The following is a 22,886-nucleotide window of genomic DNA, read 5'->3' on the forward strand; positions in this document are numbered from 1 at the left end:
TTTTCTTTTTTTTTTGAGTTGGAGTCTCACTCCGTTGCCTAGACTGGAGTGCGGTGGCACTCCTGACTTGCTGGGCTCTGGCAATCCTTCTGCCTCAGCCTTCCAAGTAACTGGAACTACAAGCGCGCGCTACCACACCTGGCTAATTTTTTATTTATTGTAGAGATGAGGTCTCGCCAAGTTGCCCGGGCAAGTCTCGAAACCGCAGGCTCAGGCAATCCACTCACCTTGGCCTCCCAAAGCACTGGGATTACAGACTGAGCCACCGAGCCCAGCTCCTTTTTCTTTTCATTTTCCACTGTACATAACATGGATTCCCACATGTAGCCTTCCAATTATTATATGTATTTTAAGGGAATGATTGTTTATATTGCAGTAAGCTTTCTGCAGAGTTGATAAAGCTTTTGAGAAACAGGCGCCTTTCTTTTTTTAATAGACATACTGCAGAAGCAAGTATTCAGCTACCTGACTGATTCAATTTAGCAGGCATTTTCTAAAGATCAATTACTGTGTGCTCAATATCACTTCATTTGGTGAGAAGCTATGATGAAGTTTGTGACTTAGAGACTTTACTTGAAATGATTAGAGAAAATATAAACCATCATGTAACTGTGGTTATAAACAAAATGCAGATTTGTTCTGGGAAGGGGATAGGGAAAATTTTGTCTGTTACTATATGTATATCATAATAAATTTCCTATTTTAAAGAAAGTGGACTACAATAAAATGCCCAACATAAAATCTACAAAGCATAAGTAAATATTTTGTGATCCAGAAGACACTGTAACACCTTGCCGATGTTTTATTCTGAACCTGAGTTAAGACTATTTGTAAGGATATTCCAGTTTAGCATATGGAAGATACAAACTTAAGTGTACATGAAGACAAGATAAAAAGTAAATTAAGTTATAGTAAAAAATTTGGTAGAAGAAGAATAATCATCCATCAATTGTGTGTAAAGGCCCTCTGTTTCCAAGGAAACAGGTAACTGGACCAGAGGAGATTTCGTAGTGCCTTGTTGCCAGTGGAAGACGTGATTCATGGATGTTTGAGGTTCTAAGTACTGCTTTAAGGAGAAATGGAAGAAAGAACTTTTAAGAGATTGAGGCCATTAAGATTATTACAGAGTTTGTCACTTTTAACCAAATAGAATATTGATTTGAATTACTTTGTTTAGAAATATTTATTTTCCTGTTTAAATATTCATTACTGTGAGATGGCAAAACTCAGCCTCAGGGGAGAGGCCAGTCTGACTTTTCTCTCTGAGTAGAGGAGGAGTGTGTGTGTGGTGTGTTTTGAAGACAAGTGATTTGGAGGCAAGTTTGCAATGTTCTCGTTAGCCAAGCCTATAATTTCCCTTGACCATATATACTAGCCTCTGTCATTTATTTTTATCCTAAGCATGGATGTAGAGTGTATCATATTACCTGTTTTATTTTTATTTATTTTATTTTATTGTCTGTTTACAATAGCTCAGAATTGCACTGGTCATCCTCCCACAGTGCTTCTCTCCTTCTCATGGCGGTAGAACACTCAGAGTTTGGGTCCTGGTTCTTTAGTTACCTACTCTGAAAAAAAGGATCCATTGTAAAGTCTACATTTCAGTAGATTTGCATTTTAGAAAACTAGTGTGTATTCTTTTATCTGTAGGCTCCATATAAGAAAATAATCCTCTTCTTTCAGGAAACTTCCATTTATAGCCACTGTTACCTTCCTCTTACAACTTACGCTGTCCCTCTTCTAGATGTGTAGATGCTTCAGGGCATTTTCTGGAGGTATGCTGCAACCGTGATTCTCTCCCAATCTACCGTCCAAAGCCTCTAAAACAGTGTTTCTCAGAGTGTGGTACCCAAACCACCCATACCAAAAGTACCAGGGCCCTGCTCCAGCCCATTGAATCCTGATCTATGGGGAAGAGATCTTGACATTTGCATTTTTAAACATGTTTCCTAAATGGTTGTTATACACAATAAAATATGGGCATTTCTGCTCTTAAAGAACAAGGTAAAAGATGAGTTTGTAAGTGTAGAGAGCTGGTTAAATGGAAATAGTTCTTCACTGCATGAGACCAGGTATTGTATTATTGAGATGTGTCCCTAAACTCCTTACTTGAAATCAGATGTTTTCTCTTAAATTTAACGTTTCAACAGGGTAGGTTTTTTAATTACCATTTCATTATTATTATAATAATGCATTATATAGTAATATATAATAAGATTATATGTAATTTTATATAAAATTATATAATAATATAAGCATTATTGTATGAACTGTTTTTATGAGCGTCCTTGGGCTCCTAGCCATCCACTGAGTTCTGAACAACCAAGTAAAAAATGAGCTTTTTAAATTCAACTTGCATGTAAATATTTGGAGACTACATGGAGACTTCATGTATAGCTTATTCCTCTCACTTTCAAATTTACCTACAGGTTATGTAACATGTATGATTCTGGGTATAGTTTATTATAAAAGAGAAAAGTATTACTTTTATCTAAAAGGATTATTAAACACTAGCAGTTTCTGCCCTGGGTATTCAGACTGTGAAATTTTGTTGAGACAAGAAAATCTTATTCTGTAGCTCTCCCTCTAGGTTATTAGTTTCAAGAAAAAAATAAGAACAGCACAATAGGTAATTTGGCTGTCTTTAGACTTAAACAAGATATTTTAGATATCAAAAGGAGATTTGGGAATAGCACAATTAAATTTAAATTTTTATTTTTTTATTTTTATTTTTCAATTTGTAATTCCCCCCCACCCCCAGAGATGGAGGTCTTACTTTGTTGCCCAGACTGGTCTCACATTCCTGGGCTCAAGCGGTCCTCTCACCTCAGCCTCCCAAAGTGCTGGGATTGCAGATGTGAGCCACATTTAAGTATTTAGTAAAGAGTCTGGAATAAATTTTGCTCTAAGTTTAGTAGATGAGCATTGTTTTGTCTTTGTGTGTACTTTATTCTCCTAGGTTTTTTAGATCTGGTTTTCTTCTACAGAATCAATTTTTAAAAATTTGCCCTTGGTAATTTTAAATTCAGTGTTCTCCTCTTACCTCTCTGAAATAAGAGTCATGTATCTTTTCTTCTTGTCGCAGATATGTGGGCAGAAGTTACTGCCATTTATTTATTTATGAGTCAGAGTTTCCCTCTGTTGCCCAGGCTGGAATGCAGTGGTAGGCTCATGACCACTGCACTCAATCTGCTGGGCTCAAGCTTCCACCTCAGCCTTCCAAGTAGCTGGAACTACAGGTTCTTGCCACCACGCCCAGCTAATTTTTTTTTTTTTTAATTGTAGAGACAAGGTCTCTCCAAGTTGCTCAGGCTGGTCTTGAACCTCTGGGCTCAGGCAATTGTCTTATCTTCGCTTTAAAAGTGCTGGGATTACATTCATGAGCCACCGCTCCCAACAGAAGTCACTGCTTTTAGTACCAGATCTGAGAATAATAATAGGCCTTTTGCTTAGGTACTTTCTTTTTTTTTAACAAAGGCAGTTAGAGTTTGAAATTTGTGCCTATCTAAGCAATTCCCAGGGGATAAAAATAATATAATTTGTAAAATACTTAAAAGCAAAGATATTTTCTTTCTATTATAATCCTAGAGAATTTCCATTTGTATACAACACTACAAAATGACGGGCATTGTCAGTAGAGATAAGCTGGTGAGAATATGCTCTACCTAAATAGAGAATAAATTTGCTTTATGATGTTGTGAATAAAACTAATACTGATCTGTTTGTATTTATGATCCATTCTGACTGTGTATATATATGTATGTGTGTATGTGTGTATAATATGGACATTGGGGAACTTTTATTAGGATTTTCAGCCTATTGATTAGAAGCAATACAATAGTAGGTTATATTTATAACTGGGACTCAAGATTTACCAAACTGAAAAAATTAGAGTGAAGCTGAAAAATAAATGAAAAAATATAAACAAAAATATGCAGTGGTTACCTCTAAGGTAACATAGACTTTAATTATCTTAGAAAAATGAAAAAACATTATATTTTGGGATATTCTTTCTGTGTTCTCTTTTAGTAATTTATACATTGCTTTATTTTTAGCACAAGTAACCTTGATTAATTTACATGCCTTTCTTGCTTTTTAAGGTTTTTTGCCATTTTGCCTGTCCTCTTGTTAAAGACCAGCATGTTGTAGATGTTTAAATATTAGAAATAATTTATTTAAAACAATATTTGGAATAATTCAATAGGAACAGAAACTATGCTAAAGAAACCATTACAAAACAGTTTCACTTGCTCTCTCAATTAGTTTTCACAGCAACACTCTGAAGTAAACAATCCATTTTGCAGATGAAGAAACAGGCTAGAAATGGTTAAGCAATTCTTCCATATCTGGTGAGAGTTATCACCAGGATTTAAATGCAAGCCTCCTTTTAGCTTCCTCCTCTTTCTTCTGTTTTACCTTATCACCCGTGAAAGTTTGGGAGACAACACATGTTTGGACCTAAAAAATATTTGGAAGTCACCTGTAGGTAGGTGATGGTTGAAGCCCTGAGATTGCTGTGGGTGAGGGAATAGACTGATGAAAGTGTTGCTCTTGGATGGGACCTGATTACTGTGATTGTATGGTCAACTTTCCATATCTGCAGGTTGCACATCCACAGATTCATCCAGTTGCGAATTGAAAATATTAGGTGGGCAAAGTGGACTGTTGCATCTGTACTGAACATGTACAGACTTTTTTGGTCATTATTTTTTGAACTCTATAGCATAGCAACTATTTACATGTTTATATTATGTTAGGTATTATAAGTAATCTAGAGATGATTTAACATATGCAAGAGGATGTATATACATAGGTTATTTGCAAATACTATGCCATTTTATATAAGGGACTTGAGTATCCACAGATTTTAGTATTTGTAGGGGGTAGTGAGATGGGTCCTAGAACCAATTCCCTGCAGGGACCAAGGGACAAGTGCATATTCGAATTTAGAATGAAAACATTTTGCATATTTCACATCGTACACCAGAAGGCCATGCATCGCCTTTGTTACTATCTGTGATTTAAAGGAGAAAGAAATCATTCTAAACTCAGAAATTAATAGTTACATCTAATTTTCACTCCAGCAGGCCAGCACTCTTAAAGCCTGTTTATAAGATGAAAGGAATCCTGTGCATAAAGCACAAGCTCATAAATGTCAGTTCTTTTCTTTCCTATTAATGCTCCACCACTTCTGCCTTACCATCCCTATTCTTCTCCAATTTGCTGCCAACCCAAGATATTCACGTTTGTTTCATTATGTATTTATTATCCCTTGTTATGCTCTCTACTTTAGCCAAACAAAGCAATTTGCTATATTATACACACATGTGACTTTCTGTCTTAATCTTCCTGTATTTAATAAATGTATAACACTTCGTATTTAATTAGGCACCATGTGAGATTCTACATTGTATTTACACAATCCCCACCCATCATAATAAAGACTGTAACCTAATGGGGGAGTTAAAACACATGTTTAGATTTGCTAAGTATGAGACTTTGAAAGTATTTATTTATTTAGAGACAAGTCTCACTCTGTCACTCAGCCTGGAACGCAGTGACATCATAACTCACTGCAGCCTCTAACTCTTGAGTTCAAGTGATCCTCCTCCTTCAGCCTCCCAAAGTGGTAGGATTATAGGCATGAGCCTCCGTGTCTGACCAAGGCTTTGAATTTAAATGTCTTGTACACATTAGTGGTGCAAGCTAAATGCCATGTGAATACAGGAGAACAAAGAATTTCTTCTAACTGAAAATGGGAAAAAGTTTATAGACTACAAAGTTAGAGAAAAGAGATATTCTGTCTAGCCTTGTGGACTATAAGAGAGAGTTTATAATTTATTTTCTCAGATGAACTATACTTAAGCAGTTTAGCCTATGGTATTAGAAACAAAAACATAGAGGTAAATTCATGCCTAGACGTAATCATGGGAATTGTTATCTCATAGTTTATCTGGGGGCTATTGTGCTTGTTTTCTGAACTTAGAACTTCAGAATATGGCCTGAAAATTTGGCAGAAATCTGAAATCATTTATCATTTTTAATAATAATATATACTTAGGGAAATATACTTAGGGAAACATTGCAGGATTTATGAGAGAAAATGAGAAACCACTCCTATCCCAATTTCATTCCTTTAGTATATAAACATAATTGTTGTTAGATTTTTAACAAAACAAAATTTTTATAAGTAACAAAATAATGCACCTCTTGACAGAGGTTTACAGTTCTCTTCCAGAAAAACAGAACCTCCACCTGTCTTATATTTCTGTGAAACTCCCAGTGTGTAGAACACAAGTGGATCGTAGAAAATGTTTTTACCTTTCTCCCCATCTCCCACTGCTAATTGATGTGTTTACTCACTTGGCTGAGCCAGCTCTTTCAAGACTACCCCTGTGGGAGAATTCATATGTGTACTCATGTGCCAGAGTCTCATTCCCAGCTGCCTGGGGTGGAGAATGGAGGCTGGAGTGAAAAAGCAAGGTGTCCGAGAAAAGCAGCATCAGAGCACGAGAAAGTGCCTGTGGCTGTGCTAATCCTAACTTGAAAGCCATGTGTTTTAGCCTTTATCAGTTTTTTGGTAGGCCTTTCCTAGTGGATTCCTGCAAGATTATATTTATGCCTGGAGCGGGCATGTCGTTCTAATAGAGACCTTTAGTGCTCTTCTTGGTTTCATTCACCAGTCCACCAGAATTTGAATTTTTTTCTTTTTCATATCCATCCTCAAACTGGCAAATTCAGGGAGGGCTTGTGAAGCAGTATGCTTCATAAGGCTAGATGGATACAGTTAGATATAGCACTGAATAGTTTGAAGAAGAAAGGAGAGAATTATCTTTATCCCCTTCTTTGGATGCCCAGAATAGCTAAGGAGAAATCATACACAGTATCCCAGTCTAGAGATACGGAGGTACATGGCGATGAGTGACAAAGATAGAATTCTTTTCCCAAAAAGCATGATGAGTAAAAAAATTTAAGGTTTCCATAGCATGTTTTCTAAGAGCAAAACTGGAAAATTTATGTAAAACAATTTTTAGTACCAAATAGAAATGGTTTTTAGAAACTGGAGACAGCTAAATTTTTAGATTGTGTAGCTTTTTTGTGAGTCGAATTCTCACTCTTGCCCAGGCTAGAGCGTACGCTCACAGCTACCACAGCCTCGACCTGCTGGGCTCAGGTGATCCTTCTTCCTCAGCCTTCCGAGTAGCTGGAACTACAGTCCCACACCACCATTCCTTGTTGATTTTTTTGATTTATTGTAGAATTTATTACAAAAGTCATACATGCTTATTATTAGAGGCATAAGAAAGTTTTTGGAGATTTTTGATATGTGTGTTTACTGTCTTGATTGTGGTGGTGATTTCATGAGAGTATAAGTTTACATATCAAAACTTACCAAATTTTATACCATAAATAGGTACTGTTTATTATATGAAATGTATATATACCTCAATAAAACTGTTTAAAATGTTTGCTTATATAATGACTAAAAACTTGGACTTATTTTTATGTTAACTCATTTGCGACTGCTGCTGAGAATTTACATCATTCCAAGTTCTGTTCCTGTTGCCGCTGATGTGAATTTACCTCATCGTTGAAGATTGTCTTTTCGTGTTTATAATCTGAATAAAAATACAAAATGCAGAATGCTAGTCAGAGTGATGTCTTGGGCAAATACTGGATATGTCTGCAACTTCCAGCTGTATTGTGAAAAAAGTGGCAATAAAGAAATAAATAACCAGCTTCAGATTTTTTTTTATTTTCACCCACTCTCAGTATTAGGAAAGTGAAAAATTTGCCATTTGCGAATGTGTTAATATGAATTTTTATAACTGTTAGTGAAGTTGAGTATTTGTATTAATTGTTTGCATTTCATCTTCTGTAAATTGATCAGTCATATCCTTTGCCTCCTTTTCTCTTGGTGTGTGTGTGTGTATCTGTCTGTCTTATCAATTTGTGTAAGCCACTCTGGCACTAGTGATAACCCAGCATCTATTTTACCTGTTACTAATACTTTCTCCTAGTTGATTTTTCTTTTGACTTAAAGTTTATTTCTCCTTCTTTCTTCCCTTTCTTTTTCCCTCCCTCTCTTCTGTCAACTGTTTCCAGAAAAACAAGTGACCCAAGACTTTGCAGACATGTGTGTCTTCAGTAAAATAATGATTTTCTTTTTATGGAATAAAATAGGAGTTCAGGAGGTCAGTTGTTGACAAAGGAGGGTAGTGAGGTTTTTTGCAAAATCTGTAACACAACATTTAAACTCTTTTGTAACTGAACTTAAATTCAGAACAGAAGTAAGAGAGAGATTGTAGAGCCAAAATGGCCTCACAGGTTCCCATAGTTACTGTGTATTCTTTGTCAACATTTCAGATATCAAACAGGATCCCAGATAAACATCTTAGAATGGATGTTATATGGAGGTGTATACTGCTGTGATGTTAGCTATATATTGCTAGCAGTAATTATGAAAACACTTCCAAATTCTCTTTGGTCTGTGAGGTTTTTGCTTAATATTTTGAATTTAAGGAGCATTTATTTTACTATTAACCTAATGGCCAAGACTTAAATAAATCTCTACCTTGATATTCAAGGATTAATTTTTGTAGTAATATACTTTCTTATAAACTCAATGCCCTAAAAATCTAGAGACCCAGGTTGTTTGGTTTTGAGACTTTTTTTTTTTTTTTTGAGTCAAGGGCTCACTCCGTCACCCAGACTGGAGTGCAGTGGCGCTATCACAGCTCACCACAACCTTGACCTCAGCGTCCCTCAGTACAGTTGCATACTGCCATACCTGACTAATTTCTTTATTTTTGTAGAAGTGAGGTCTCACTGTGTTGCCCAGGCTGGTCTCGAGCTCCTAGGCTCAAGTAATCCTCCCACATCAACCTCCCAAAGTGCTGGAATTATAGCATGAACCACCCTGTGCCCAGCCTGCTTTTGAGACTTTATTTTGTGTGTGTGTGTATGAGAGAAAACTGACTTTTATTTTTTATTACTTTAATTTATAATATCATTCTATCAACTGCCGTGAAATGTAATTTTAAGGAAATTTGTTTCTTCGTGAGAATTGCTAAAGGATTAGAGAGTATCCTAAAGAAAATAATAATGGCCCAAACTAATTTTAACTCTTAAAGCTTATCTTGTGTGAGAAATTTTTTGAGTTTTTTTTTTTAAAACTTGGTTTAAAGGAAAAATTTTGACCCATTGGCATTTAGTCCACTTTAAGGTAATTGTGGACCTGTCTAGTAACCACAGATTGACATAAGTTGGATGTGTATCTGCATACGTATGTCTACATGTATATATGTAATAATATTTTCCCCAGTCCCAGGTTAATAAGTGCTCTGTTTTACCTATAAAGTGAGAGAATATTCAGATAATTCTTTATACTCACTTTAAAATTAGTTACATAACAAGGATTCAAAGTCACTTTTCTTTTTCTCATTTTTGTTTTAGGGTAACCAGGAGCCAACAACAACTCCTGACGCAATGGTTCAGCCTTTTACTGCCATCCCATTTCCACCACCTCCACAGAATGGAATTCCCACAGAATATGGAGTGCCACACACTCAGGACTATGCCGGCCAGACCAGTGAGCATAACCTGACACTCTACGGAAGTACACAAGCCCACGGAGAGCAGAGTAGCAACTCACCCAGCACACAGAACGGATCTCTTACGGTATGTGAATTATGAGGTCAAAAGTAGAAGGGTGCATGTCAGCCATAGGGAAATCTTCACCTTAATCATAAGACCAGAAGACCCTTTCAGTTACTTCAGCATTTACTTTTCATTACATAGCATTGATTTAATTTCAGTTCTACTCCAGCCATTGTAATTAGAAGACAAAGATTTAGAATTAAAATTCAGTCACTGCCTGGGAGCTTCCAGTCTAGAGATGAGACAGACAGTATAACAAGGAAAGGGTAGTGGTGAAAGTAAATTTAGGCAGATGCTGTTCTTTTCAGCTTCACTAGTAACCTTCGTTTTGCTAAATCTCATGGTCCCGTTTCTCTTCTCATCTATACAATCTCTCAGCAGCATCTTACACACTCTCCTTCCTCCTTTTTGGCTTCATCTCTTGGCTTTTGTGCTCCTCCAATATTCTTGCCAAGCAGCGGGTGTTGTTCTGGTTCCCCTTTCTATGTTCAATTTTTAAATGGTGCAATAGTCCAAGTTTAGACCCTGGAACCCCTTTTTCTATTATTTTTTATCCTCTCTCAATATAATTATACTGTCAAACTCTGTTGCTCAAGCAAAACCTAGGAGTCATTGTTTATTTTCTTCGTCTCTCCATTAGCAAGTCTTGACAGTCATAACATTAAAACATTTTACTACTTCAACCTCCTCTCTATATCTTACTTCTGTTCTACCAAATTGCTTGGATTTGAATCCCAATACGGCCCCTACTAAGCTGGATGCCCTTGGACCAGTTATTTAGTCTCTTTCTGCTTTAATTTGCTGTAAAATGTATATAATAGTACTTATCCCAAGAGGCTGTTAGGTGATTTAAGAGTTTAATTCCTGTAAAATGTTGTCAGCATCATCAGTACTTCATTTCCTGTATATTGCTGCCTAACTTATCCATCCTCCACATAGCACCAAGATGGTTTTTTAATGGAAATTGTGCTCTTTTTCTGCTTATCTCTAATAGTCTCCTAACACAATTAGAATAAAATACAAACTCTGTATTTTATTTGATTTGATTCCCTTGCCCCAGCCTAGCTCTTTGACCTCAACAAAAGTAAGGAAATGTCATATATCAACATATAGGAAATTGTATTGTCTGTGATTGTGAGGTCTAAAAATAGAAATGTTCTGTGCTCCACACTGAAAAATTTTTCTCTAGTTTTTAGATTTATTTTTTCCTTACCTATATCTGATTATCAGGAGAGCTTTTTATTTAGCCATTAAGCCACTTGATAAGATTTACTTCCAGATAGTCTTATAGTAGAAGCTTCTGTTGCATAAGGATGAATTTATCCTGCAAAAACTTTTCATTTTCTTTTATTAGGCATTGGACCACCAAAAAAATCCCTACTTTCCTTAAAAGCATGTTATGTTTTCAGTGTTGATTAGTTGTATATAAGTACATAATTTTATACTTCATAAGTAATGGACTACAAGAGATAATTTATAGGCCTGACAGGTAGCAAGTGAGGCTTTCCATAGCATGTGTTCTAGAATCATGAATATACAGACTGCTGTATTGGCTGCATTTCCAAATAACCTTCAAATGATCATGAACTCACCTACAAGAACAACTGTTCCACTAAAGAAGTGAAAAAGAATAAATAAAATATATATCTGAGACTTTTAAAATGGTATTTTAATTGCTAGATCTATTTCTATTCTAGTTATCAGTCTTTCTGTTGTATTTTTCTACTTTCTCTATTTTTTGTTAGTTTAGGTAATGTGTATGTTTCTAGGAGTTTATCTGTTATGTAAATTGTCAATTTTGTTGGTATAAAGTTATTCAAAATGATAATCTCATATAATCTTTTTAATTTCTGTAAGGTCTGTAGTGATATCCCTGTTTTCATTCTTAGTTGGGTTTTGTTTTGTTTTGTCAGAGTCTCACTCTGCCACCCATGTTGGAGTACAATAGCAGCATCACAACTCACCACAGCTTCAACCTTCTGGGCTCAGGAGATCCTTCCACCTGAGCCTTCCAAGTAGCTGGGACTGCAGGCATATGCCACTACACCCAAGCTCTTTTTAAAAATTTTTTTTGTAGAGACATGGTCTTACTATATTGCCTAGGCTACTTATTTAGTAATTTATATCCTCTCCTTTTCTTGGTCAGTCTAGCTAAGATTTATTAATTTTGCAAATATTTCCAGAAAATCAGCTTTTGACTGTGTTGTTTTTTTGTTGTTTTTCTGTTTTGTATTTTTTTTTTTCACTCTGATCTTTATTATTTCTTCCTTCTACTTGCTTTGAGTTTGGTTTGGTCTTATTTTCCTAGCTTCTTGAGTTGGAAGCTTAGGTGATTGAGGTTAGATTTTTCTCTCTTTCTGTGATTAAAGCCATACATTTCCCTTTAAGTTTCCCTTTAGCTTCATCCTGTGAAATATGACTTATTGTGTTTTCATTTTTGTCTCATTTAAGACATAAAAACACTTTCTTATGGTTTCTTCTTAGATCGTAGGTTGCATAAGATGTGTGTTATTTAATTTCCAAATGTTTGGAGATTTTCCAAATACTTTTTTTTGTTGTTGATTTATAATTTAATTCCTTTGCGGTTTAAAAATGTACTTCATATGATTTCAGTTTTTAAAATTTTATTGACTTGTTTCATGGTTTAGTAGATGGTCTGTCCAACAGAATATCCCTAACCACATGATTCTTTTACCAATCTGAAATACCTCTCTTTCTCTCTATTACTATTTCTTGTCTTCAGTCTGTTTTGTCTGATATTAATATAAATACTTCATCCCTCTTATGGATATTATTTACATGGAATATTTTTTTCCATTACTTCGTTTCAATTGCTTTTAATCTCAGTGTATTTCTTGTCAAGTGTATGTATGTATACATTACTTCTTTATCTGGTCTAGAAATTTTCATATTTTTATTGGAGCATTTAATCTATTTATATTTTATTGTGACAATATAGGTCGAATAATGTCTCCAATTTTACTGTGTTTCACATCTTTTTTTTCTATATGACTCCTGTTAAAAACCTTTTATTGTACCTTTTAAATCTCTCTTTTTATGAGTTATTTTTGTGTTGTTCTTGTATTTTCTTAGTGCTTGATCAAGGTATTAAATCTTTGAGTTATCACAACTTATTACTGATGGTTGTGTGTGTGTTTGTGTGTAATTCTGGATTATATGATGAGTACATTTTGTTTTGTAAGCAGCCACCAAACTGTACCGTTTTCCATTCCCACCAGCATTGAATGAGAGTTCCTGTTGCTCCACATCCTCACCAGCATCATTTAGTAATGGCAGTATTCTGAATTTTGGCTATTCTAGTAGATGTGAAATGGTTTCATTGTTGTCTTAATTTACATTTCCCTGATGGCCTATGATGTAGAACATCTTGTCGTGTGCTTATTTCATCTTTGTATCTTCTTTGATGAGGTGTCTTTGTCCTGTTTTTAATCAAGTTGTTTATTTCCTTATTGTTGAGTTTTAGAGATCTTTATGTAGTTTGGCTAACAGTTCTTTATCAGAAATGTCTTTTGCAAATATTTTCTCCCAATCTGTGGCTTGTCTTTTCAGTCTCTTGACAAGTTTAAAAATCTTATGTTTTTAAAAAGAAATTTACCATTTCCAATAATCTACATATCTTCCTGTAGATCCAAGTTATAGTCTGATGATATTTCCTTTTGGCCTATAGGACCTCTTTTAGTATTTTCTTTAAGGTAGGCCTGCTTGAAACAAATACTCTGTTTTTGTTTATCTGAGACTGTCTTTTTTGTGTGTGTTCAGTTTTGAATGATAGTTTTGTTAGCTGTGAAATTCTTGGTTGACAGTCTTCCTCTGTACCTCTAACAATTTAAGTATGTCATTCCACTGCACCCCCATGGGAGTCTGCTGATTCCGATAAGATATCAGCTGTTAATCCTGAGTGATGAGTTGTTTTACTCTTGCTGAGTCCAAGATTTTCTGTTTGGTTTTGACTTTGAGCAGTTTCATTGTGATAATTACCAGGGATCATATCATATTTTGTTTGTTTTTATTGTACTTGGGTTCTTTTGATACTTGGGGATCTGCAGATGAATATTTTTCATCAAATTTAGGATTTTCTGACCATTATTTCTTCAAATATTTATTTTCCTTTCTCCACGCTTCCTGGGTCTCTTTACATTACATTATATTATAAATACTGTTCTCCCACAGGGCTTTCGTTTCTTTTTAAAATTCACTCTGAGTCTAAACAAAATCTGAAGTTCTATTCATTTTTCTTCAATCTTTTTCTCTCTGTGTTCTTTAGATTGAATAATTTCTGTTGATTTTCTTTTCAGTTCACTCATTCTTTGTTCTGCCAAGTCAAATCTGCTATTGAGCCCATCTAGTGAATTTTTTATTTCAGTTATTATACTTTTCAACTCTAGAATTTCCATCTATAATTTATATGTCTCTATTGATATTTCTTGTCATCAAATTTTTAAATTTTAAAAATACATTTATATCTGCTACTTTGAAGTTGTTGGCTAAATCCAACATCTGAGCCTGAGCCTGTTTCTAATTATGCTTGTTTTCTTGAATCTGAGTCACAATTTTGTTTCTTCGTATGTCTTATAATTTTTTTAATGAAAATTGGACATTTTCGCAATTTTTTTTTCCTTTTTATTTTAGTAGCTTTGGGGGATACAGATAGTTTTTGGTCTGGGCTTTAAGAGTATCCACCACCCCCACCTGTGCACATTGTGCCTAATAGGTGATTTTTTATTTTTGTCCCTCTATCCCTTCTCTCCCCTTCGGAGTCTGTAATGCTCATTTTACCATTCTCTATATCTTGGCATATGCTTAGTTTGGTTCCCACTTATAAGTGAGAACATGCAGTGTTTGGTTTTCCGTTCCTGAGTTAGTTCGCTTAAGATCATGTTCTCCTATCCATTAGTAATGTACTAGAGTGACTCTGAGATATTATTTTTCTGAAAGAAGTGTGTGTGTGTTTTAAGTAATTTGTCCATAATTAAACCATGGAATATGACTCCTGTACAGTGTGTGTCTGCTGATGTTTCTCCTCAATGATTTTCATTCTTCATTTTACTCTTTAGCCCTTCTGGGAGTCACCCCTGTGTTTCTATAGCTTAATGGTTAGCCTATCATTAGGGCCAAAGTTGTGCTCAAACTTTCACCCTCTGTTGATCCAACTGCTTATGGGTTGGGAAGTGCGTTCAAAGTTCTGCATTTCTCAAGTCTGCCTTGGGTTTTTCTGTTGAGATCTCTCATGTCTCCCCTCCTCATCCATGTAGTTTGGCAGCCACTCAGGGATGTAAGGAGAGCATTTTTAGCCCTTCTGTGATTCTCTTCTTTCCAGAGTCTCCCCTTCAGGTTTCTTGCTGGTCCACCACTCACCCTAATCAGACCACAGCCTCGAGCTAGAAAAACTGTTCCCCTTGTTAGGGTCCTACCAAGCTTTCCACTTTCCGCTACCAAAGCTGTGGTTTTTCTATCACTCCTTCCATTCCCCTTTTGCCCCAAGTCAGGTCTACCCTCTCTTGCAGTGAAAGCTGCTGGTTTTGTCCCTACCCTGATAAAACTAAGTTTTAAAGCCTTAAGTTTGCAGATTCCTGATGGTCTTACCCTAAGCTCTAGCAGTTTTTTAGGGAATTTCTCTATTTATTATCTGCCTTTGATTGATTTCCAGAATCCTGGAATGGCTGTTTCTGACAACTTTGTCCAATTTTCTTATCATCACTTTGTTTAGAGGAAAGGATTCACTGACCTGTTCGTGTCGTCATTGCCAGAAGTCCCTTCCCTGAATCATTTCATGTCGTTTTATAGTTACTCAATACACCTCTCCTCACCATTGCCCATTTCTCTATCTCTTTTTTCCCCTTATTGCTACCATTGTTTCAGACCCCTGGATTGTATATGTCTAATGAAACTGAGGGCAAGTTTACTCTTCAATATAAATACATACAGTTAAGACGTATGTTCCTCACCCATATCAGAAACTGTTTACTGTATAATTTTGCAAATCAACCAATTTCAGTTCCTAAAGATATGTGGAAATAAGAATAGTAATTCATATGTATATATTGTGAGCTTAGTGGTGCTAAAAATAGCTGAGGAAGAAATAGAAAATCTTTTGAGTTGCACCTATAAACAGAAATAGCACAATTCTATAACTTTAAGAAGTTATTAACAATAAAATTAGAAAGTTTTTGGATACTCTGGTTGAAAGATGCCCTTGCTTTTTAAAAAAATTTACATTTTATTTTTTATTTTTTAAATTTATTTAATTGTTATAGAGTGGTGGGGCACAAGTGAGGATTTACTACAAAAATAGCTACATATAGGTGAAGTTTGGGCTTCTAGGTAACCTTCATTCCCTCTGATAGTGGACAAGGTACACTCTGTGTTGTAAAAATTACACATTTTAGATGTGAGGATGAATTCGTTGCTCTTAAACTGTTTACCTTTGGAGTGCATGGAAAGGATGTATTATATATAGAGACAGATTAAGCAGTACATCATAAAACCTAGATTTGACAACATTTAGATTTTTATATTAAACTTTTATTATCTGCTTCTGTGTCTCTTCAAATAGTCTATCTAGTTTGATTACTCATTAGTTTCTAAAAATGGTCTAGTAATTCATATGGCCAATTAAGGTTAAAAGGTATATAGGAAACATTGCTATTTATAAATTAATTAGTGACATCTTACATTTGTATAGCACTTCTCAGTTTAAAAATTGCTTCCACAAACAGTATTTCACTGTTGTTTCTAAAATAACCCTTTGTGGTATATTAGGGCTTTCATAGTTGGGAAATTATAAATTCATAGTCTCTACTCTACCACTCAGACTCCTCATCTCCAACACAGTGAAAGAAGACTGTGTACTATATATATTCAGTGGTCCTCTTAGCAGGCATTTTGCATCTTTTCCCACTCAGCCCAAGTATCATCACTGCTGAAAAACCTTCCTGGACTTTTCGAGGCAACGTCAAATTTGTATAGCCTTCATTTGGGCTCAGGTAGAATCCTTAGTCAACCACTTTTTATAGAACATACACAAGGTCTGACAATTAAGTTTGTGAACTTGCCACAGTGCGCTTACGTTGGCAGCACTGTTATGAACAACTCAGAAGGGTTTCATAACCTTGGTATACCAGTGTCTCATAGCTATGTTTGTGTCAACATGTGGCTGTGTCTTGTTGAGTGGCATCCATTATTGTTATTGCATGTTTTTGTTTGCCATCGCAGGAATGTCAGAGCTTGAATTAGAGCAGTGAACAAACATTAAATTTCTCGTTAAACTTGGCAAGAATGGAAGTGAAATCAGGGACAAGTTAGTCCAAGTTTATGGGGATAATGCCATGAAGAAAACATCAGTGTACAAATGGATTAAGTGTTTTTCTGAGGTGAGAGAAAGCATCACTGATGAAGAGAGGTCAGGACAACCAGTAATAAGCAGAACTGACAAAAAGTAGCAAGAATTCATTGAATTGTGCATTAAAATCATGACTGTGAGAAGCATGGCAGACCAAATAAACATCAATAGAGAAATAGGAAAATTTTAACTGAAAATCTTGGAATGAAAAAGTTGTGTGCAAAAATGGTTCCAGAGCCCTTGCATCATGACAGTGTACCAGCTAACACAGCACTGTCTTTGAGGAAGTTTTTAGCCAGTAAACAAATAGCTGTATTGGAACACCCTTCCCACTCACCTGATCTGGCCTCCAATGACTTTTTCTTTATCTGAAGATAAAGGAAATAGTGAAAGGAAGACATTTTGATGACATTCAGGACACCAAGGGTAATACAACAACAGCTCTAATGGCTATTCCAGAAAAATAGTTCCAAAATTGTTTTGACAGGTAGACTAGGCACTGGCATTGGTGGGTGGCTTCCCCAAGGGGAGTTCTTCGAAGGTGACCATAGTGTTATTCAGCAATGAGCACTTTTTTTAAGGATGAATTCGTGAACTTAATTGTCAATCCTCATAAGCTATGATTTTTTTTTATTCACTTTTGTCTCCTTAACTAAACTGTAAGATTTTAAAGAAAATGTCCTTATGTGTTCATCTTTACATTCTCTGATTTATCACAGTGCCCAACATTTGGTAGTTATGCAGTAAATATTTCTTGAGGAAAAAAAATGAAAGTGGGTACAGGTGTACTAATGGCAGTTCTGAAGAGAGACAAGCTGAAGCTTCTTGATGAAGGCACCATTGATCTGGGCCTTGTAGTAACAGTGATTAGAATTTGAACAAGCAGCCAGGCACAGTGGCTCAAGCCTGTAATCCCAGCACTTTGGGGAAGCCGAGGTGGGAGTTGCCTGAGCCCACGGGTTCTAGAACAACCTGGGCAACTTGGCGAGACCTCATCTCTACAATAAATCAAAAAATTAGCCAGGTGTGGTAGCGCACGCCTGTAGTTCCTGCTACTTGGAAGGCTGAGGTGGAAGGATCACTTGAGCCCAATTGGTTGATGGCTGTGGTGGCTGTGAGCGTGCCACTGCACTCCAGCCTGGGTGACGGAGTAAGACTCCAACTCAAAGAAGAAAAAAAAGAATCTGAACAAGCATAGATAATTGTAGGAAAAGTTAAGTCCATCATTTATCAAAACAAAGTTGGAGAGAAAGGAAAGGTCAAAATGTCTTGTATAAAAGCATGAGTTTCCGTTTAACTGAAGTTTTAGGCATTGATGGAGATGTTGGAAAGTAAGGTGGAAGAAGAGTCAGTCAAGTACAAATTGGAAAGAGTGTTTGGATGCCAAGCTAGGAAATATGGACTTTATTGAAGGTTTTGAGCAAGGAAATGAAGTAAGCAGAATTGTCCTTCCAGAAAATTGATCTACTGCAGTGTATGCAAGATGAATAGAGGAAGTTTGACTGGTTAGGAAGGTGTCTTACACTTAGAGTTAGTAGTGTGGTTCTGAACTAGGGGATTGCAGTGGCTATGTAGAGGAGGAAATTAATTCAAGAAGAATTATGAAGATAGAATATTGGATAGAGTCATGGCGCAGGAAGGGGAAGATATCAGAGATTACAATTTGACTGAGGAACAGAAGGCAATCAAGGCCAAGTATCCGCCAGTCAATAGGAAGTTCGAGTATTTGGATCATACAACGGATGTCCAGTTACACGCATGGGGAGATACTCTGGAGGAAGCATTTGAGCAATGTGCAATGGCCATGTTTGGTTACATGACAGATACTGGGACTGTGGAACCCCTCTAAACCATAGAAGTAGAAACTGAAGGAGATGACTTACAGTCTCTTCTGTTTCACTTTTTGAATGAGTGGCTTTATAAGTTCAGTGCTGATGAATTCTGCATACCCCGGGAAGTGAAAGTACTTAACATTGATCAAAGAAATTTCAAATTACGGTCAATCGGGTGGGGAGAAGAATTTTCATTGTCCAAGCACCCTCAGGGAACGGAAGTCAAAGCAATAACATATTCAGCAATGCAAGTCTATAATGAGGAGAAGCCAGAAGTTTTTGTGATCATTGATATTTAAGACACCAGAAAAAAAAGACACTCCTATAAATGACTGTTTTTTTCCTCTTCCTTTTTAGAGGATACCATGACTTAAATTCTGTAATATCTTTTGATATGTGAAAATTTGTAGAGTGTACATTTTTAATGTGAAGTGTGACTTTCTGAAATGAAAAATCAGGGCACAAAAAAAAAAAAGAATATTGGATAGATAGGATTTGACAGTTGATTGGATGAGTAAAATAAGAAGGAGAATAGTCAAAGACTGTACTACCCTTATTGTAATTGCTGCATCTTGAATAAATTATTTTACCTCCAGGGTTCAGTTTTCTGATCTATCAAATGAAGCTTACAACCTACAGGGTTGTAGTGAGAAAAATTAAGAAATGCTTTGGAATTCACTTGCTTAAATAACCCTTAAGATAATTACTTTTAACCATCTCAGATCTTTTGAAATGAATTGTTCCTATTTGTACTATTGGTGCTTTTTATTACTATGAGGTACAACTTATTTTAGGGTAGATCTTGTTTAGCCTTATTGATGGAGAGAACAAAAGGAAAGGACTTATATAAAGATGAGAACTAGACATTGAAATCTGGAATTTTGTTTTTTAAATGTATTTGAGAAATTGATTTAACATTGGGTTAGACGCTTCTGCTCTTAGGATGAGAGTTTATTTTGACAGTCAGTCTGTCCCATACTGTGCATTAGCACAAGAGATAGCAGTTAGGGCTCTACCGCCTGGGCCTGCACGCACTTGGTCATCAGTGGGCCTGCCTGCAGAGAAGAAAGGGCCTCAGCTTCTCTGTATTTAGACATTTTTCTAAATGGCAGCAAGCATAAATAACCAGCATATTTGAAGTAGACAAACTTTAGTGGATAATCTTCAGATGTGAGTTTTATATTTATGTACATATTATAACTACCTCTTGGATTCTGTTTTTCTTGAGGGCAGGAAACCATACGTTCCTTCTTTTGTCACACCTACTGGTATATAATGAATGCAAGTACAAATTGGTAAACACTTATTAGTGTTTTTTAATGGAAGGGGAAAAGCTTATGGTTATTCTAAAGGTGTCAGAAGAATACTATTAAGCATAATGAGTTAACATGCTAGCTTAGGTAACAGAATTAGTTTATCCTGCATTCTCCTACATAATGTAAATACTTTATTTTTCTTAGTTTGACATAATTGGGATTCTTTACTTAGGAGACATAGCATGTTATTGAGTCTTTCACTTCAATAAGTTTTCCCAACTGGATAATTAGGAACATAAAAAACATTTATTTCCCCTTACTCTTCAAAACATAATTTGAAACTACCTTATTTTAAATCAAGGCATCAGTTCTTCCTCCCCTGCCCACCCCCCACATCAGTTCTTAAATACATTTTTTTAATATACATAAACGGGCCCAATAGCTACTTAATAGTAACAGTGCTTACTCTGTATCAGATACTTTTTGATGTACTTCGCCTGTTCAGTTATCACAATACTCTGTGAAATAGGTATTGCTATTACTTCACTTTTACAAATGAAGAAATTGAGGCTTAGAGAGATTCAAGAACTTGTCCAGGATCACACAACTAATAAATGGTGGTGTGAGAATTTGAACACAGGATATCTGGATGCCAAAACCTGCATTCTTTCCTAAAAATTATATCACTATAGTGTCATTATAACAAATGTTTTGTATGTACTTGTTATACTTACATTACTGTACCTGGCCCTCAATGAACCTATAGAAGTCCAGGTAGGAAAACAAAATACAGCTAAGTACTAGAAGGAGAGAGAGTAGGGAAGTGGTTTTATTAAGAGATGCTTTTAGGAGGTACTTCTCCTAAACAGTGAATTGAAGGACATTGCCGGCACTTCCCAAAACTTCTTGGGAGATTTACAAGGTCAAAATGTTTTCATAATAATACCAAGATCTTGCTTGCTATTCTCACCATATTGACTTTTACAATCAGTGGGTAAAATTGCCAGAACCTTAACATGAATCAAGGCAATGGCACCAAACTATGCTCCTGGCAGTCATTATATTCTTTACTGTCAGGGTCACAGGAAAACAATAAAAGGATATTCATTTAAGAATATTCTTGATAAAGCAGTAAAAAACATTAATTTTATTAATTTTCAATTGAGTACATGACCTTTTTCATATTCTTTGTGGCAAAGTGGAACATATTCATAAAACATCTGTGCTATACACCAGAACATTTTCATTGTCTAAAGAAAAAGAATTTGTGTGATTAAACTGTGAGTTGAACTAACTGCCGTTTTCATGGAGCACCATTTTTTTCTTGTAAGGACACCTAATGGACATATGTATTTGTACACATGTATTTAGACTTGGGTATCTGGCAGACATTTTCTTGAAAGTGAAATAGGCTCTGTCACTTTAATGGAAAAACTGACACTATTTGTTTCCATTGGTAAAATTCCATCTTTCCTGCAAAAATTAGGGTTTTGAGAGACTTGTTTCCTCCAGGGTGAGTTTGACAGATTCTCAATACTTAAAGATTATTCTGATGAGCTCAGTCATGATATTAACAAATGTGATGGAGGGGAACAGATCTTGTATAATGAAATGTGCTGACATTTGAAAGCGCTCTGTAACTCAGTAAGCCAATATTTTATAAATGACCAGGTTTAATGTTACAAAATCATGGATAAAAGAGTCATGCAAAGTTCATGACTGTCCAAGGGACTTTAGTAACAAAGTATGAACAGTTCATTGCTAAGGTTTCAGATTCACCACTGCATTTAACCTTTAAAATACTACCACTAGCCGGGCTCGGTGGCTCAACCTTGTAATCCTGCACCTTTGGGAGGCTGAGGTGAGTGGATTGCTTGAGCCCGCGGGTTCGAGACCCGCCTGGGCAGGCAAGACCTCATCTCTACAATAAATCAAAAAAAATTAGCCGGGTGTGGTAGCGTGCACCTGTAGTTGGAAGGCTGAGGTGGAAGGATCGCCGGAGCCCAGCAGGTCTAGGCTGCGGTGGCCAGGAGCGGCCACTGCACTCCAGTCTGGGCGACAGTGAGACTCCAACTCAAAAAATAAAAATAAAATAAAATAAAACACTACCACTAGGCCAGTCTCAGTGGCTCAGCCTGTAAATTCCAGCCCTTTGGGAGGCCAAGGCAAGTGGATTGCCTGAACCCGTGGGTTCGAGACCAGCCCGGGCAACTTGCCAAGACCTCGTCTCTACAATAACTCAAAAATTAGCCGGGTGTGGTAGTGCGCACCTGTAGTTCCAGCTACTTGAAAGACTGAGGCAGAAGGATCACCAAAGCCCAGCAGGTCAACACTGGGGTGGCTGTGAGCTTGCAACTGCACTCCAGTCTGGGCGACAGGGTGAGACGCCAACTCAAAAAAAAAAAATACTACCACTTATCAAGTTTTAGTGTATTATCAAAGAAGACTATCCATAGTTGTCTGAGCAGGCTACTAAATACTCCTTCCTTCTCTAACTATCTGCGAAGCCATATTTTTCTTCAGATATTCCAGTTAGAATAACAGATTTCAACAGAGGAAATGCAGATATTAAAAGAGAATGTCAGCCGGGCTCAGTGGCTCAACCTGTAATCCCACGCCTTGGGAGGCTGAGGTGAGTGTATTACCTGAGCTCACGGGTTCGAGACCTACCTGGGCAACTTGGTGAGACCTCATCTCTACAATAAATTAAAAAAATTAGCCGGGCATGGTAGCACGCGCCTGTAGTTCCAGCTACTTGGAAGACTGAAGCGGAAGGAT

The 22,886-nt window shown here is 36.3% G+C and overlaps 1 protein-coding gene and 1 pseudogene across 11 annotated transcripts in view; both read left to right on the forward strand.

Annotated features, from left to right (window-relative positions):
* Window positions 1-22,886, forward strand: part of RBFOX2 (RNA binding protein, fox-1 homolog 2) — a 221,432-nt gene that overhangs the window by 143,552 nt on the left and 54,994 nt on the right. For all 10 annotated transcript variants that reach the window (XM_021712199.1, XM_021712197.1, XM_021712198.1 and 7 more), the window contains one exon: window positions 9,457-9,681. In XM_021712199.1, coding sequence (XP_021567874.1) covers window positions 9,457-9,681 — 225 coding nt within the window. The remainder of the gene's footprint in view (window positions 1-9,456; window positions 9,682-22,886) is intronic.
* LOC110595617 lies at window positions 18,648-19,177 on the forward strand (annotated as a pseudogene). The gene is made up of 2 exons (XR_002481944.1): window positions 18,648-18,970; window positions 19,024-19,177. The product of XR_002481944.1 is annotated as a protein archease-like (transcript).

The sequence above is a fragment of the Carlito syrichta genome, unplaced genomic scaffold (assembly GCF_000164805.1).
Source record: "Carlito syrichta isolate Samal-C Ts95f unplaced genomic scaffold, Tarsius_syrichta-2.0.1 Scaffold303123, whole genome shotgun sequence".
Lineage (NCBI taxonomy): Eukaryota > Metazoa > Chordata > Mammalia > Primates > Tarsiidae > Carlito > Carlito syrichta.